A 17,525-nucleotide genomic window follows, 5' to 3' on the forward strand; every position below is an offset into this window, starting at 1 on the left:
TCGCCACCCCCCCATGGCTTTTTAGTTGCTTTCTGTTGGCTTTTAAAAGCTTCCCAATCCAGAACTTCCCACTATTTTTGATGCCCATAACATCATGCCTGCCATTCTCTGACTGTGCTACAAGATCACTTCCCTTATCCTTAATACTGCTTGCATTCAAGTATAACAATTTCAGTCCCTTATCCATCATGTTTTTCGATTTTGACCCCCCCCCCTTACACTGCAGCTCATTTCACTGATTGCAATTTTGCCCTATCATCTGCCTAACTTTCCTGACAGTCTCACGACACATTGTCTCTGCTTGTAAGTCAAGTCAAGTCACTTTTATTGTCATTTTGACCATAATTGCTGGTACAGTACATAGTAAAAATGAGACAACGTTTTTCAGGACCATGGTGTTACATGACACAGTACAAAAACTAGACTGAACTATGTAATAAAAAAAACAACACAGAGAAAGCTACACTGGACTACAGCCCTACACAGGACTGCGTAAAGTGCACAAAAACAGTGCAGGCATTACAATAAATAATAAGCAGGACAATAGGGCAAGGTGTCAGTCCAGGCTTCGGATATTGAGGAGTCTGATAGCTTGGGGGAAGAAACTGTTACATAGTCTGGTCATGAAAGTCTGAATGCTTTGGAGCCTTTTCCCAGATGGCAGGAGGGAGGAGAGTTTGTATGAGGGGTGCATGGGGTCCTTCATACGCTGTTTCCTTTGCAGATGCAGTGTGTAGTGTAAGTGTCCGTGATGGCGGGAAGAGAGACCCCGATGATCTTCTCAGCTGACCTCACAATCCGCTGCAAGGTCTCACGGTCCGAGATGGTGCAATTTCCGAAACAGGCAATAATGCAGCTGCTCCAACAGCCCTATTGCTCCCGTTCTCATCCTCCTGCCAAATTGGTTTAAACCTCCCCAACAGCTCTAGTAAACCTGCCCACAAGGATATTGATCCCATCAGTTCTAACCCATCCCTTTTGTACATGTCATACCTTCCTCAAGAGAGATCCCAATGATTCTGAAATCTGCACCAGTTTCTCAGCCACGCATTCATCTACCAAATCATCCTATTTTTACCCTCAATGGTGCGTGGCACGGGCAGCAAGCTAACGATTGTTATCCTGGAAGTTCTGTTTCAACTTCCTACCTAGCCCCCTAAACTCTCTCTTCAGGACTTCCTTACTACAGTTTGTAGGTCATAGGACCTATATCATTGGTGCCAATATGTACCAAGACTTCTGGCTGCTTATCCTCTCAATTCAGAATGTGGTGGACACAGTCTGAGATGTCCCAGACCCTGGCACCTGGGAGATGCCATGTCTCTTTCACATCCACAGAATCTCATGTCCACTCCATTAACTGTGGAATCCCCAAAATTTTCTAGTGATCCTGCAACTTACTCTCCCTCATATGTCCATCAAATTCTCTTAATACTTTTGCCACTCCAATGCATAAAGGGATAAAGTGTAGCAATGATCAAAGGAATAACATGCAAACATACATGGACAGCACCCAATCCTTACAGCAATGAACAAGTCATATCAACTGCTGAACCACCATGCTAGTCTTGTCTTATTCCTGTTCCTATTTCTTACATACTACTCATGTGCAAAGTGCCCATTTTTTTAGATTACTGACCAAGTTGGAATATACAATACAGCTCATGACCTTTGTTTGCCATTGAATAAAAAGTAGCAAATCACTTCAGCAGACCCACAAAGGGACACAAATTAATGGTTTCCCAATATGACATTGAAGCTTCACTCACAACATTTATGAATCCTATTTTTCAATGTTCAAGTGGAACAAGCATCAAAAAGTTATTCTTTGATGATGACAGCATTACAATGATATAGATCTAAGTTTTTGTGTGCCAGTGTGGTGATCACGTGCAGACTGATCAGTATGGACCTCACAAAGGTGTGTGGTACTTTTAGATTAGGGCTGACAACTGTGTGTGCGCATAAAAGCAATGGCCACACAAATAGCAGTTGGCCTGAACAAAGGTTTTTCAAGGCCTGGCTGTAACCCAAGTTCATCACAAAAATTACAAGGTACTTGTGATCTCTTCAGATAACTGATATCTGGAGCCAAGCAGTGATTAGAGTGAAAAGATATCCTAACATTTGTACGATTTTATGATTTTTACAGGCCTCATGAAATTGCAATTTACTGCAGATACACGAGGAACTGATGCTAAAGGCTGAACTCCAGTTTTGATTCCAACAGTAGAATATTAAGCAACTTGTTGGGGAATTTACACTCATATTCAACAACTGACTTTAAGTGGAATTAGAAGTGGAAATATTAGTAACTGTGCTAATTTTTTTTAAATACTTTGTGTCTTTGGCTACTTCTTTGTTTTATGTGTTTAATTAAATTATTTAATTTAATTAAACCACTTACTTAAATTTTAATAGATTTTTAAATCTGTGAATCTCATGGATTTTTAAACACTATTAAAATTCTTGACAACTTTGATAGCTGCATTCCCATCTCAGCTTTCTGTCAAAGCTTGTCAGGGGTCTCTGTACTGCATCGCCAAAATACTAATCACCAGTAATATGTTGTTGTCTAACTCAAGGCAGCAGAGTGGCAGCTAAATCAGCCCAGGTGAGCACGAGTGCAGAGGAATCGCAGGTAATAATTCTCGGCCAGGTCCAGCACAATCCAGTCCAATAAGCCAAGGAACAACAAATTTCACATCATATATCAATGATCATAAATTCGATTCTGATAATGCTTTTGATACTAAAGACAACTGTTTCATTTGACTTCTCCTTCAAAACCACTGGTCAAATTTCTTTTTTGTGTTTGGATCTGTTCTTCCTTAATACGTATACCAGATCTATTTTCCAACATTTGGCTTCTAGAATTCTGTGATTTATCAACAGCTCATCTAAATACTTTCCAATGCCATAAGTACCTGTCTCCATCACAACCTTGGGCAATGGGTCTCAAGTTTAACAACAACCTAGGTGAAAAACATCCTCCCTCAAATCCCTTCCAAGTCTCTTATCCCTTCCCATAAACCAGCTACTAAGAGCAAAAGTATCCCATAATGAATGCTATACCTTTTATAATCTTTATTAATCAATCAGACATCTCTCCAGAAAACGTCCAGCCTATCCAAATTTCAAAGTTGAAACTACAATTTATTATGAAAGTACATAAATGTTACCATATATTAACTTGAGATTCATTTTCTGGCAGGCATTTACAGTAAAATAAAGAAATAGAAAATAACTAATGGAAAACTCTTCATAAGCAAAGGCTGATAAACACCTATGGTGCAAAAGAAGACAAATTGTGCAACTAAAAAATATCGAGAACATAAGCTGTTGGAGAATCAGTTCTGAGTTGTGGTGAGTGAAGTTGTCCATGTCAGTTCAGGAGACTGATGGTTGTAGGTTGTAACTGTTCCTGAACCTGGTGGTGTGGGACCTACGACTTCTGTACTTTCTATCTGAGGCTAGCAGTGAGATGAAAGCATGGCCTGGATGATCAATGATGCTTTCTTGTGGCAGTGATTCATGTAAATATGCTCAATGGTGGGTAGGGGTTTACCTCTGACAAACTGGGCTGTATACACCACTTTCTTTAGACTTTACCATTCCAGGGCATTGGTGTTTCCATATGAGGCCATGATGCCACCAGTTATGATTCTCTCCACTGTGCATTCATAGAAGTTTATCAAAGTTTTTGGTGACATGCTAAATCAATGCACATTGTAGAAAGTACAGCTATTTTTTTGTGATGCCACTTATGTGCTGGTCCCAGGACCAATCCTCTGATATGATAATGCCTAGAAGTTTAAACCTACTGACCCTCTTCACCTTCGGTCCCCTAATGAGGACTCTCATTAACCACTACCTTCTTCATCCTTTAGTCAATAATCAGCTCTTTGCTTTTGTTGACATTGAGTGAGAGGTTGTATAGGTGGTACCATTCAACAAGATTTTCAGTCTCCCTCCTATATGCTGATTCGTCATCACATTTGATTTGGAAGACAACAGTGGTGTCATCAGCAAACTTAACTACAGCATTGGAGCTATACTTAGCCACACAATCATAGGTATAAAGTGAGTAAAGAAGAGGCTAAGCACACATCCTTCTGGTACATTTGTGCTTATAGTGAGCATGGGGACAACTTTGTTGCCAATCTGTACTGACTGGGGTTTGTCAGTGAGGAAATCAAGGATTCAGTTGCATGGGGAGGTATTGATGTCCAGGTCCTAGGACTAGTGATGAGTTTTGAACAGATGATAGTGTTGAATGATAACCTGCAGTCAATGAAGAGAATCCTGATGTATGCATCTTCATCGACCAAATACTTGAAGCACTTTATCACAGTGCATATAAGTACAACTGGACGATAGTTATTGAGGCAGGTTACCACATTCTTTTTGGGCACCAATATGACTGAAGCCTGCTTGATACTGATGGTTACTTTAGACTGCCGAAATTAAAGGTTGATGATGTCTATAAACACTCTAGCCAGTTAATTAACACAGGTCATTGGTACTCAGACAGGTATGTCTTCTGAGCCAGATGCTTTCCATGGATTCACCCTTCTGAATGATACTTTCACGTCGGCCACAGAGTCTGACATCACAAGGTCATTGGGGGTTGTGGGGGCTTGTGAAGGTACCTCCATGCTCTGTCAGTCAAAGCAAGCATAAAAGGTATTGAGCTCCTTTGGGAGCAAAAATTTGCTGTCATTTATGTTGCTTGGGGTTTGTAGGATGTGATGACATCGGAGCACTATCACAGTTGTGGAGCATCCCTCAATAATTCAAGTTTAGTCCAAGAGTACCACTTTGCATGTGAGATGGCTTTCTGAAGATAATTCCTGGACCTCTTGCCTGAATGCCAGTCCTGAACACCACTGAACTAGCCCTCAGCAGATTTCAAATCTCTAGGTTCAACCTGGGCTGCAGGTTGGGGAAGACACTGAATGATTTTTGTGGGGTACACTCACCCGGAGTGACTTTTGTCCATGACAACCCATGGGATATTCATGGAATGTGCATTCTCTACATTACTGATAGCCAAGCATTTAACCTCCAGAACTCAAACTCTGGAACTTGCTTCTTAAATTAGGCCTCTCTTCTGATTATGTTCTTGTGAAGTTCTTAAGGATGTATTACATTAAGGATGCTTGACTTTACTGTGTGTTAATAGAATCACACACACACACACATCCCCCCCCCCACCGTCCTTATCCATGGGGGATTGGTTCTGAGACCCCCCCGCACGGATACAAAAAATCGCGGATGCTCAAGTCCCTTATTTAACCTGAAGCAATGCCGTGGTCTTCAGGACCCAGCAGAACCCCGGACTTTATTTAACATGTTCAGAGCAGTGGACATTAGGACCCGGCGTAGCTCTGAATCCACGGTGTTTCTGTTCACGAAAATAATCACAATCATGATTGAAAATAAGGTGGAAGTAATAAAGCAATCGGAAAGAGGTGAAACGCCATCGGTCATTGGAAAAATGTTATAGATTACAGTTGGTCAATGATCGGAACAATTTTAATGGAGCGTTTGAAAGGCCCTGCCCCGATGAAAGCTACAATTATTACTAAGCCACGCAGTGGTTTAATTATTGAAATACGTATGTTTCTTAAGTGTTTTATATGCATAGAAAGGTAAAATATGTACTATGTACTAAGACAAATGTCTGACTAACTGACGCTAAATAATACTGGATGCACCTGTTCTGACTTCAAATCCAACTTAAAGACGGACTTAGGAGTGGAACTCATTCATAACGTGGGGACTGCCTGTACTTTTAAGTCATTTCTAGATTACTTATAATACCTAATACAATGCAAATGTTATGTAAATAGTTGTTATACTATATTGTTTAGGGAATAATGACAAGAAAAAATAGTCTGCACATGCTCAAACAATGAGTGTTGGAGAGAGAACTTCCGGGTTTTCCCAATCCACGGTTGGTTGAATCCGCAGATAACGAGGGCCAACTGTGTGTGTGTATGTGTATGTATATATGTAAGTGAATAAAGATAATACCTTTGATATATTGGCAATTTAATAAAACCTTAACCTTTCACTTTGGTTCCCAAACAATTGTCCTTAGCATTTATCCAGTTGCATGGTTACAAGAATATTGTTTCAGTTCCTCCGTCTTTCAAATGTTGCAAAGCAAGTATCTGAGGCATACCAACCTTGTCTCTCCATTATGACTGTATCAGATCTGCTCTATGCTATTGATTTTACTGAGTTGTATGCCTTCTATATTTTATACATATATGGGCTATATTTCTTCCTGAATTTGCATTTCAAACTATTTGCCAGTACCCTTTAGACAAAAAAACTCTTCTGGCACTGACATGTGAATAGTTTGATATAAACATGAGAAATTCTGCATTTGCTGGAAATCCAAAGCAACACACAAAATGCTGGAGGAACTCAGTAGGTCAGACAGCATCTATGGAAATATATGAATAATTGAATTTTGGGCCAAGACCCTTTTTCAGAAATGAAAAGGAAGGGGGAATACACCAGAATAAAAGATGGTGGGGGCGAGGGAAGGAGGAAAGCTCTAAAGTGATAGGTGAAGACAGGTGGGTGGGAAAAGTAAAGGAGAAGAGAGAAGAGTGGACCATGGTAGAAAGGAAAGGAAGAGGGGATCCAGGGGGAGGTAATAGACAGGTGAGAAGAGGTACGAGTACAGAGTGGGGAATTGAAGAAGAGGGGAAGGGGAGGGATTTTTTTTACCAGACGGAGAAATTGATATTTATGCCATCAGGTTGGAGGCTACCCAGTCAGAATACAATGTGTTGCTCCTCCACCCAGAGGGTGGCCTCATCATGGCACAAGAGGAAGGCATGGACCAACATGTCAGAATAGGAATGGGAACTGGAATTAAAATGTTTGGCCACTGGGAAGTTGCGCTTTTGGTAGATGGAGCTGAAGTGCCCTACGAAGTGGTCCCCAGTGCAGAGAGGTGGGGAGGTTAAGATATATTTAGTGGTATGATCCCTTCGGAGAATGTGAAAATGTGAAAAGAATGATGTGTTGGATGCAGAGGCTCATTGGATGGTAGGTAAGAACAAGAGGAAGCCTATCATTGTTAAAGAGGTGGGAAGATGGGGTGAGCACCGATGTTCGGGGAATGGAGGAGATGTGGCTGAGGGCAGTATCAATGGTGGTGGAAGGCAAACCCTGCCCTTTAAAGAAGGAGGACATCATGTCCTGGAAAGGAATCAGAAGCAGAATCTGGTTTATTACCACTGGCACGTTTTGCTAAATTTGTTAACTTAGCAGTAGCAGTTCAATACAGTTCATGATAATATAGAAAGAATAAATAAATAAATTACAGTAAGTATCTATACTCACTGTATTGATAATAGATAAAAAATTGTGCAAAAATAGAAACAATATATATTTAAAAATGAGGTAGCATTCATGGGTTCAATGTCCATTTAGCAACCATATGGCAAAGGGGAAGAATTTGTACCTAAATCGCTAAGCGTGTGCCTTCAGGCTTCTGTACCTCCCTCCTGACAGTAACAATGTGAAGAGGGCACGCCCTGGGTAATGGGGGTCCTTAATAATGGACGTCGCTTTCTGAGGCACCACTCCTTGAAGATGTCTTGGGTGCTATGTATCCTGGGAACATATGTGGTGGAGATGAAGGAACTGAGAAAAGGAATTAGCATTTTTACAGGAAAGCGGTATTATCAAGGTAACCTTGGGAATTGGTAGATTTATAAAAGATGTTGGTCGACGGTTTTTCTCCAGAGATGGAAGCAGAGAGATCAAGAAAGGGGAGGGAGGAGAACGTGGATTAAAGTCAGCAGCACAAGTCTGGTGTGGAAGTAAACACAGCCATTCTGGTTACTTATCTCATTGGGTAATTTTGCAGTTTCTCCATAGTAAATATTCAACAAGGCCCCAACCAATAAATGTTTACTTTTTTTTTCAAACCTTTCCTGACTCCTGCAGCATTGCTTAGAGAAGCATTGTTCCGAGATCAATAGTCTATTAGGGTTTTCCATCCACATTACATTGCTCTTACTACACTTGATTTATTCTATAAAATTATCAAATCAACAAAATATGGTCGAATGACAAAGGATTTTTGTAACTGATAAACCTTGTTCATTCTTCCATGATGTACTCAATTCCGTTATCTGTGAAGCAATACTTCCCGGATGGCATTCTGGGTACAATAATGTCAAAAGATAATTAAACTATTCTTCTCATCATATTCCACCTATTTAGAATACTGAATTCTTGGCTGAAAAATTATAAAAATACTAACATTTTCTTAATTTGATTTTCACCAGAGTTACAAATATATACAATTTTCACATGATCTTGTATAAGGGCAAAATTGTAAAAAACAAAATAAAGCAATGATTATTTTCTCAAGAATATCTGGTCTTAATGACCATAATTAATTCTGCTTGTAGACAACACTCTATATTCCCAGAATGCTATTATGATACTATTTATTCTCACCTGTTCCAATAAAGATCGCAATACTTTTTATTACCTCAAGTTTCAGTAGACTATTGGCTCTGAAGGACATAATTTCGTTCTCTTGTGTACTGTGAAGACTTCCAAGCTGTGAACACAAATAAATATATTTTGACGGGAACTGCCAGCACTTTCAAATATATTTCAATATAAACTTTTTGGGGATTTGAGTAAGTCATGATAGGCAGTAAGTCTATTTTTGAAAAATCAGACATCTTTTCAGCAGCTCAATGTATTAGAGATTTCAAATTAATTGAGCAAGAATTATAAATAATTAAGGAGTTGCTGGACAGGAAATTGATCTAGCAGGAGATTATCTTTCTGTTTATCACCACCCTTTATGACACCATTATTGCAACGTATATAATAGAGGCTTTAACACCTTCAGCAATATTTAAGTTAATATGTTTAAATGATCTTTGTCAATTTCCCAACATTCTGAATGTTATACAATTATCACCGTAAATAAAAATAAATCCATGATCTTAATCAATACAAACAATTTGCAAAGTATAACAATCTTACTTTACATTTTGTGAATAGTACAATGTTTCTATTAACACCACAAAAATATTTTACCGATATATTGAAATAAATTTATATTTTGTGTGGCAAAAATTAAAAATGCCCCACCTTTAATAAAGAGGTGAAAAATCAGTTATTAAATTACAGACTTATAAAATCATCTATTGACATCCATTGTCAAAAACATAGCTCAAAATATTGTGGGAATAAAAATACTAGCAGACTGGTTGCTAAAGCTCAACAATAACATGTTCCCAAGCCATATATCAAACAAAATATTGGGATGCACAACAAGCTGCAGAACTTAATAATCTAAATCCATCATCTTAATTGAAGCAAAGCAGTTGCTGGAAATCTGAAATAAAAGTAGAAAATACAAGAAGCACTGAGCAGGTCAGGTAGCAACTTTGGAGCAGAAAACAGTTTTCGGTCAATGACCTATCATAAAAGCAAGAAAACAAGCATGTTTTAAGATGCAGAAAAGGGAAACAAGGAGAGATAATGGCTATGATAGAGTAGAGGGGGGAGGGGTCATGCTTCTTTAGCTAATATACTTGCTTTAAAATCCGGCAAGAAAAAAAGAAACAAAAATACATGTTGGAATCTTTCAAGAGATAACTGTGACCAATTCAGATATTAGGTCATCACCCACCTTTAAAATTAACATTCTCTCATCACAAATGCTGGCTGATCTGATAGGAATACTAGATATTCTGTGCTCTAAAATTTCTTAACTATTCCCTTTGCTCTTTGGGTAACTTTAAACTGATGACCTCCTCACTATAGATTGCTCAGGTAAAAGAAATTTTAGTTTTTCTAAGCTAAAGCACATTAAAGATCCCTATTTATGCCTGTTAAAAATCCCGATTTAATCTCCTCTCAGCCAATTTCCTTGAATGCAAGTATATTAAATTTCCTTTATGCTACTGTTTCCATTGCCTAGTGAATTAATATGTTATGCCTTTTCTGGCTCTAATAATACTTACATTAATGTGGATTAACTGATGATGTGTACAAATATCCATTTATTTCTTTTATCTGGAATTTTATATTCCAATTTCTAAATTGAAAAATTATGTTTTATCAATTGCTCTTGGACTATCAAAAATTGTGCTTTCTAACACAAAATAATTGTACCTATTCTACTTTATTCTCCCTCAAACACATTTACATTATGCGCATCTTTCTGTCCTTATCTTGCCTTTTCCTGAAATGCTTTCTCAGCATTGGCTAATTCCAATAGTTTTACAACACCATAAAGGCAACAATGCCAAATGAGATGAGTTGATTGGAATAGGAGACGTCATTGAAAAATGTAAATACAATGAGTATTTATATTTCACATTCAACATGTATGGGTTGGTAGAATAAAAACCAAAACTTAGACTTAGCATGATTGAGAATTAAGCTTTTTTTTTACCCTCTGGTTTTCACTGAGATTATATTCCCTATAATGAGTACCCCTGGACAAGACGACTGAATGAGGAACAAAATCATCATGTGAGACACATCGCTCATAGGGAAATTGCATCAAGGTTGCATGGGTATCTCATGACCTGCAACCCTAATATTTATTCGTATGTCTTACTTTGCATGATTTGACTTAGAAGTGGCTGCAAATATGATTTAGTTTGAACTAAGTTGATTCTCAATCACATATTGTCAAAAGAACAAGTACTGGTTAATTTACTTTCATGTCAGAGATATGAATCTGCCTCCATTCATAAAGGACATTCAAGTTTTAAATAGTTGAGTTCAAAATGGACAAATTAGTAAGGGATGAGTATGAAATTGTTCTTGATGATACCCTGTGGCAAGGACTAGAAATGTTAATAATATTAAACCTGAGAAGATTACAGTTTATCAAAAACTTGATTTTGGGCAATTTGAAAATATTTCAATAAAATGGAGAGGATGACATAACTGGCAGGCCTTTAATTGTTTGCCATCATTATTTTTAGATCCCTTCTTGGCATTTTTATTGCTGTTTGTGTCATCATTTATTCATGCTTCTGAGAATAATATCCTCTGCCAGTTCTAGATTCCCAGTTGCTCAATTGTTGATGGCCAAGGTTACATTCTCACACATTCCCCCCTTCTTTCTTTAATACACTGCTTAAAAGTGAGCACTTTCATCAAGCTTTTATTCATTTGATATTATCTATTGTCAAAAATCTATTGTCAAATTCTGTTTAATAACAGTTTATGGAAAGGCCTTGAGTTGCTTAGCCAAAACAGTAACTCTTCAGGATTTTTTATAAACTAATTAAAGACACCATATAAATGCCAACCATTGATTGTATTTCCGCTTCATTTATACACCTTCTATATACCAGATTTTCCCATGATTGTATATTTCAGGAATAAGAAATCAGGGGGACACACAGCAATTCTTATTGGGTGAGCAGCTTCAAGTTCCTGGTTGTCAACATCTTTGAACATCTATCTTGGGCCCAACATATTGATACAATTAAGAAGGCACGCCAGTGGCTATATTTCAACTTGAGGAGAGTTGGTATGTCATTGAATGCTCTTCGCAAATTTTTACGGATGCAGTGAGGTGAGCATTCTGACTGGTTGCAACAGTGTCTAGTATGGAGGTGCCAATCCACAGAATCAGAAAAAAGGATTGTAAACTCAGCCAGCTCTCTCTTGGGCACTAGCCTCCCCGCCATCAAAGATATTTTCAAAAGGCAATGCCTCAAGAAGTGGCATCCATTATGAAGTACCTCACCATCCAGGGCACGCCCTCGTGTCACTACTATCATCAAAGAAGAGGAACAGAAGATTGAACACGCACACACAATGTTTCAACAGCTTCTTCCCCTCCACCATCAGATTTCTGATTGATCCATGAGTGCTTCATCACTATTTTCTCTGTTTTCGCACTATTTATTTATTTTTTAAATATATTCTTATTGTAATTTCTAGTAATTTTTATGTATTGCATTGTACTGCTGCTGTAAAAAAAACCAAATTGCACAATGTATGTCAGTGATAATAAACCTGATTCTGTTTCTATCTTGTTGGCTGGAATGAAAAGCTGGCAGAAGAGTACTGCGATGTATACTTGATTATCTGCCTTTTTCTCCTCTCATCCGGGTCGAGGATCCTCTCCATTGTGATGGGTAAGGGTAATCCGGGTTCTATTCTGCTTCTCGTTCTAGGTACTGCAAATTGGCATAAGTAAGTTTAAATCCAGTGTGGTCTAAAATGGATAGTTATCCAAGTAGTAACATCAGTACATTACTGCCCACATACAACTAGGTATCAGAACGTAATCTAGAGCAACTCTTCTAAATAAGTGTAAGGAGAATAATAAATATGTCGACTCTTAGAACTGAATAAAGTTCTGAACAACATTGCAGAAATAAAGAATCAGGTATTTAAGCTGCACAGTTAATAAATTACTTCCATTCATAATTGTAAGTATTAAATAGTTGGTTTATTGGATACTATTATGGTCTGCTAACTCAGTTCTTGAGATTTCAATCTGTCCAACTTAATAGCCAAGGCCGGGGTTCGAGGTGTCTCCTTTGATGGAACTAATTATTAATTTTTACTGCATTTAATAAGGAAACACCTCCAAGAGTCCTAGATGATTAGGTAGTGAGCTAGCCAGCTTTAGCTTAATCTTAAAGATGACCTTAAGGGAGAACAAGCACACAATTACACATTGCCAAGGAATCCACAACCAAATTCCAGTAATGCTTCTAAAAAGGTACAAAAAATTTTGTTATTTCTCACGCTTATTCACATGGATCATTTGTTGGTAAAATATCAGCAATATCATCACTTTGTGAAAAAGAGACCAACAAAATAAACTATGCTGAAGAAGTCTGTTTTCATTTCAGTGTCCAGCTCTGGTTAAACAGCCACAACAATCTTATGAGCTCTGCACTGACCTTCAGCATGCCGCACTGTATGATACTTTCAGCTTTGAGATCCACTGTTAGCTAATAAATTAACATTGACTAACTATGGAACCAAAGTAATTTTTACAGTAAGATCTTTGACATGATGATCAAGTGCTCAACCATTCACAATATATCCCACATCTAAGTTTTTTGAAAGTGAATACGAAAAGAGCAGCTGTTATTCAGTGAAAAGCAAATAAATTGTAGCTGCTGGTAATTTAAAATAAAAACACAAAATACTGTAAATAGTCAACAAATCAGGCAGCACCTGTAGAGAAAGAAATAGAACTCATGTGTCATATCTATGATTCTTATCAGGACTAGCTGTTATTCATCATTAGTTACCCTTGATGTTTCTTTGTATGAGAAAATATGTCAGTCAGATTGACCTCAAGTACTTAGTTAAAAAAAAAGTATTGGTAAGTAACTTTCTTGAATGCCTTAATATTATTGAAACCTGCCACTTACAAAATATAAAGCCTAATTTTTAGAATTGAAAAGTTCTAAAGCACTACCCTCAACAGGTTCTTTGATCTTTGGTATCTGTAATCATGAATTTACCCTGGGCAAAATTTGCTTGGGGAATCAAAACAAATAATTTGGTGAACACTTACATGCTGAGATATGCTCTACCCACCTATCTGGATCACAATTTTAACTATTTAACAGATCAGAGGCAGCAGAAAAGAAGGACCATTGCCAAGTTTAACATTCAAATTGTAACATTTGTCAGCTTTGAACTTAATTTGAACTTTCCACTGTGTAAGACCTACCCTGGTTGGTCCTACTGAAGTACACTTGTCTGCATTAAATTTCATCTGCCATTTTTTTAGCCCATTTTCCCAGTTAATAGATATCCCTCTGTTAGCCATGATAGCCTTCCTCAACACACCTCTAATCTTGGTGTCATCCACAAATTTGTTGATCCAGTTAACCACATTTTCTTCCAGATCATTGATACAGATGAGAAGTAACAAAAGACCCAACACCGATCCCCGCAGCACACCACTAGGGTTAGGCCCCCGGTCAGAGAGGCAACCCTCTACTACCACTTCCTGGCTTCTCCCATAAAGGCAATGTCTAATCCAATTTACTACCTAATCCTGAATGCCAAACGAATGAACCTTCCTGACCAGCCTCCCATGCGGAACCTTTTTAAAAGCCTTACTGAAGTGCATGTAGACAACATCCACTGCCTTTCCTTCATCTACTTTCCTGGTAACTTCCTTGAAAAAATCTTTAAGGTTGGTTAAACATGACTTACCATGCAGGAAGCCATGCTGACCGTCCTTAATCAGTCCCTGTCTATCCAAATACTAATATATTTGGTCCTTTAGAACTCTTAAACTCCATACTGAAGTATAGATGCATTTTCAAGGTGTGGCTACTTTTAATTCATCGAAAATGATGAAAAATTCAATATACATCACTCACAAGGTGTACCTTTGCTAACTCATGAATCTATTTGTTTTGAGACCCCAGACAATTTTTTCCCAGGGCAAATTCATGATTAAAGACAGAGAAATGATATTCATGACTGAAATGATAGAATTAGCAACAGACATGCAAAGATATCAACAATCAACCTTTTGAGATTAAATTTTATACCATTGATAAAAGTATGAAACTTTACTAGAAAGTATCTTCTGAAGTGCACCTGAGAAAAAGTGATAGTTACATTCTCAAGGATCAAGGATCACTTTATTTGGCATATACATTTTCTACGGTATGTTGGTACAACATGCAACAAAAAGAGCAACATTCAATAATTACAAGAATAAAATATTATATGGAATATGTTAGAGGTTAAAATGCAGATATGGTATACAATGTGCATAAATACATTAATATCAGCATGCACTCATAAATAGCATTATAAAAAGTAGTTTAGTTACAGCACATTGCAGTTATTGCAGGGGTGAGGGGGAAGATAACTGCAATAATTGATCAGACTAACTGCCCAGGGGAAGAAACTTTTAAGATAGTTTGAAGTTTTTGTTTTAATAACCCTTCTGTGCTTTCCAGATAGGAGCTTTTGGAAAAGATAGTGTTTGCAGTGGTTTTTCCTGACCACTACTTTGTTTTGGACACATACAAGTCCTGAGGTGATGGTAGACTGCAACCAATGACTTTTTCTGCTGACCTGGTTGTTCACTGTAGTTTTTGTATATTGTGAGAGGATCCTGCACCAAACCAGATGGTAATGGCTGCTGTGAAGATGCTCTGATTTATAGCAGCATATAATTCCCCCAGTATGTTCTGGGGAAAGTGGAATTTTACCAACTACAGCAACAAGTATATTCTCTGCAGAGCCTTTGTATTAGTGAAAGAGATATGGTTCTCTCACACAAGGTCCTGCAAAATAATGATGCCCAGGGACCTGAATGTTGAACCAGTGTTAACTGTAAAGTTGTTGATGATGTGTGGGTGGAGGAGAGTCACATTTCTCCTGAAATCGATATGTATCTACACTGGTTTGAGGGCATTCAGTTCTGAGTTGCGATTTCATCAGGAAACTATATTGTTTACTTCCTGGAGGGACTTGGGTTCATTGCCTCTGGTGATTAGTCCAATGACAGTAGTGTCATCCACAAACTTTATCAGTTTAACTGATGGATCACTGGAGACACAGTCATTGGTGCAAAGAGAAAATAGGAGAGGAGACCGAACACACCCCTGTGACGCACCAGTGCCGACTGAGCGGGATGTGAAGATGAGCTTGCCTAGTTTCACATACTGCCTCCTGTCAGAGAGGAAGGTTATGATCAATCATCTTACCTCATATGGAGCAGGAAAAAGATGACATTGTTCAGGTACATAGGGTAAAATATCTTTCATCTTTTCCCAGTTTGTCATAATTAACATGTAAATAAAGATCAAACCTTATCCAACTAAGCTTAAATAAAGCAATGAATATAATTTGCTTCAATTTTGTTCCTATCAGAATTCAGTGTGTAGAAATAGTGTTACTCTTCCTAGACAGAATAGATCTAAATCTCTACACTTCAAATAGCATATAGTGATACTTATTCTTTTAAAAATTAAAGAGACCATTGTGATTTCTTGGGAGACAAACTGATAGGTTTTCCATTAATCGGACTTAATGGAGTTGATTATTGTATGAAGCGTAGGAAGTACCACAGGCAGCTCTGTGCCTAGTTGTCCATATCATAAACAAGTAAGTTTTCCTGCAGTTCCATCTAAATGTTAAGTAGTAGTGCATTGTAAACAGAATGTAAAGATAATATAACAGAGGGAAATAAATCAAATTATTTCACATCTATTATGATAATGAGTCCTATAATGCTAAATTATAGTTCATAATGTAAGCTCAGTGGCCACTTTATTAGGTACAAGAGTGGAACCCAGTCTGTTCCTCTGCTGCAATAGCTCATCTACTTCAAGCTTTGATGTCTTGTGCACTCAGAGATGTTCTTCTATGTGCCACTGTTGTAATGCATGGTCATTTGAAATACTGTCGTCTTCCTGTCAGCTTAAACCAGTCTAGCATTCTCTCTGACCTCTCTCGTTTGCAAGGTACTTTCCCTACAGAACTGCCACACAGCGGATGTGTTTTTATTTTTCTAACCATTCCTGTAAACACTAGAGACTGTTATGGATGAAATTCCAAGGAGATCAGCAGTTTCTGAGATATTCAAACCATTCTGCCTGGTACCAACAATCATTCCATGGTCAAAGTCACTTAGATCACATCTCTTCTAGATTTTGATGTTTGGTCTAAACAACAAATGAATCTCATGACCTTGTCTCCATGATGCTGCCACGAGATTGGATGATTAGATATTTACATTAGTGAGCAGGTACATCTAATAAAATGGCCATTGGGTGTACTTTCGTGGTCTTTTGCTGCTGTAGCCCACTTCAAAGTTTGACATCTTGTGCATCTGGGGATTCTCTTCTGCACATCACTGTTGTAATGTGTGGTTAGTTCAGTTAATGTCACCTTCCTGTCTGCTCGAACCAATTTGACCCTTCTCATCTAATCTCTCTCATTAACAAGGCATTTTCATCCACAGAATGGCCACTCACTAGATTTTTTTTTGTTTTTCACACCATTCCCTATAAACTTTATAGAATATCGTTTGTGAAAATCCCAGGAGAGCAGCAGTTTCTGAGATACTCAAACCACCCCATCTGGCACCAACATTCATTCCACGGTCAAGGTCATTTTGATCACATTTCTTCCCCATTCTGAAGTTTGGTCTGAACAACAGCTAAACCTCCTGACCATGTCTCCATGCTCTTATGCATTATGCTGCTGCCACATGATTAGCTGATTAGATATTTGCATTAAAAACAAGCGTACAGGTAGCTGTACCTAATAAAGTGGCACTGTATTCAAATTTAACAGTATACGTACAAATAAAAAAAAACAGATGGACAACCTTTACCTTCATTGAAGTATTTATACTGTAAAACACTTAATTTGAACTGACAATAATGTAGAATGGAAAAAGAAGGTATTTAACTGTATTAAATGCAAATAATACTCTTCTAAGTCAGAGAAGATCAAAGCAAACCAAAGCTACCAATGCAAAATTCTCATCT

At 37.9% G+C, this 17,525-nt stretch overlaps 1 protein-coding gene across 1 annotated transcript in view; it reads right to left on the bottom strand.

The window, feature by feature from the left end:
• The window catches only part of LOC132406637 (early endosome antigen 1), a 632,764-nt gene that overhangs the window by 349,084 nt on the left and 266,155 nt on the right, over window positions 1–17,525 (bottom strand). The window contains exon 10 of the mRNA XM_059992439.1: window positions 8,531–8,602. Within this exon, the coding sequence (XP_059848422.1) occupies window positions 8,531–8,602 (72 nt within the window). The remainder of the gene's footprint in view (window positions 1–8,530; window positions 8,603–17,525) is intronic.

The sequence above is a fragment of the Hypanus sabinus genome, chromosome 17 (assembly GCF_030144855.1).
Source record: "Hypanus sabinus isolate sHypSab1 chromosome 17, sHypSab1.hap1, whole genome shotgun sequence".
In the NCBI taxonomy this organism is placed as follows: Eukaryota; Metazoa; Chordata; class Chondrichthyes; order Myliobatiformes; family Dasyatidae; genus Hypanus; species Hypanus sabinus.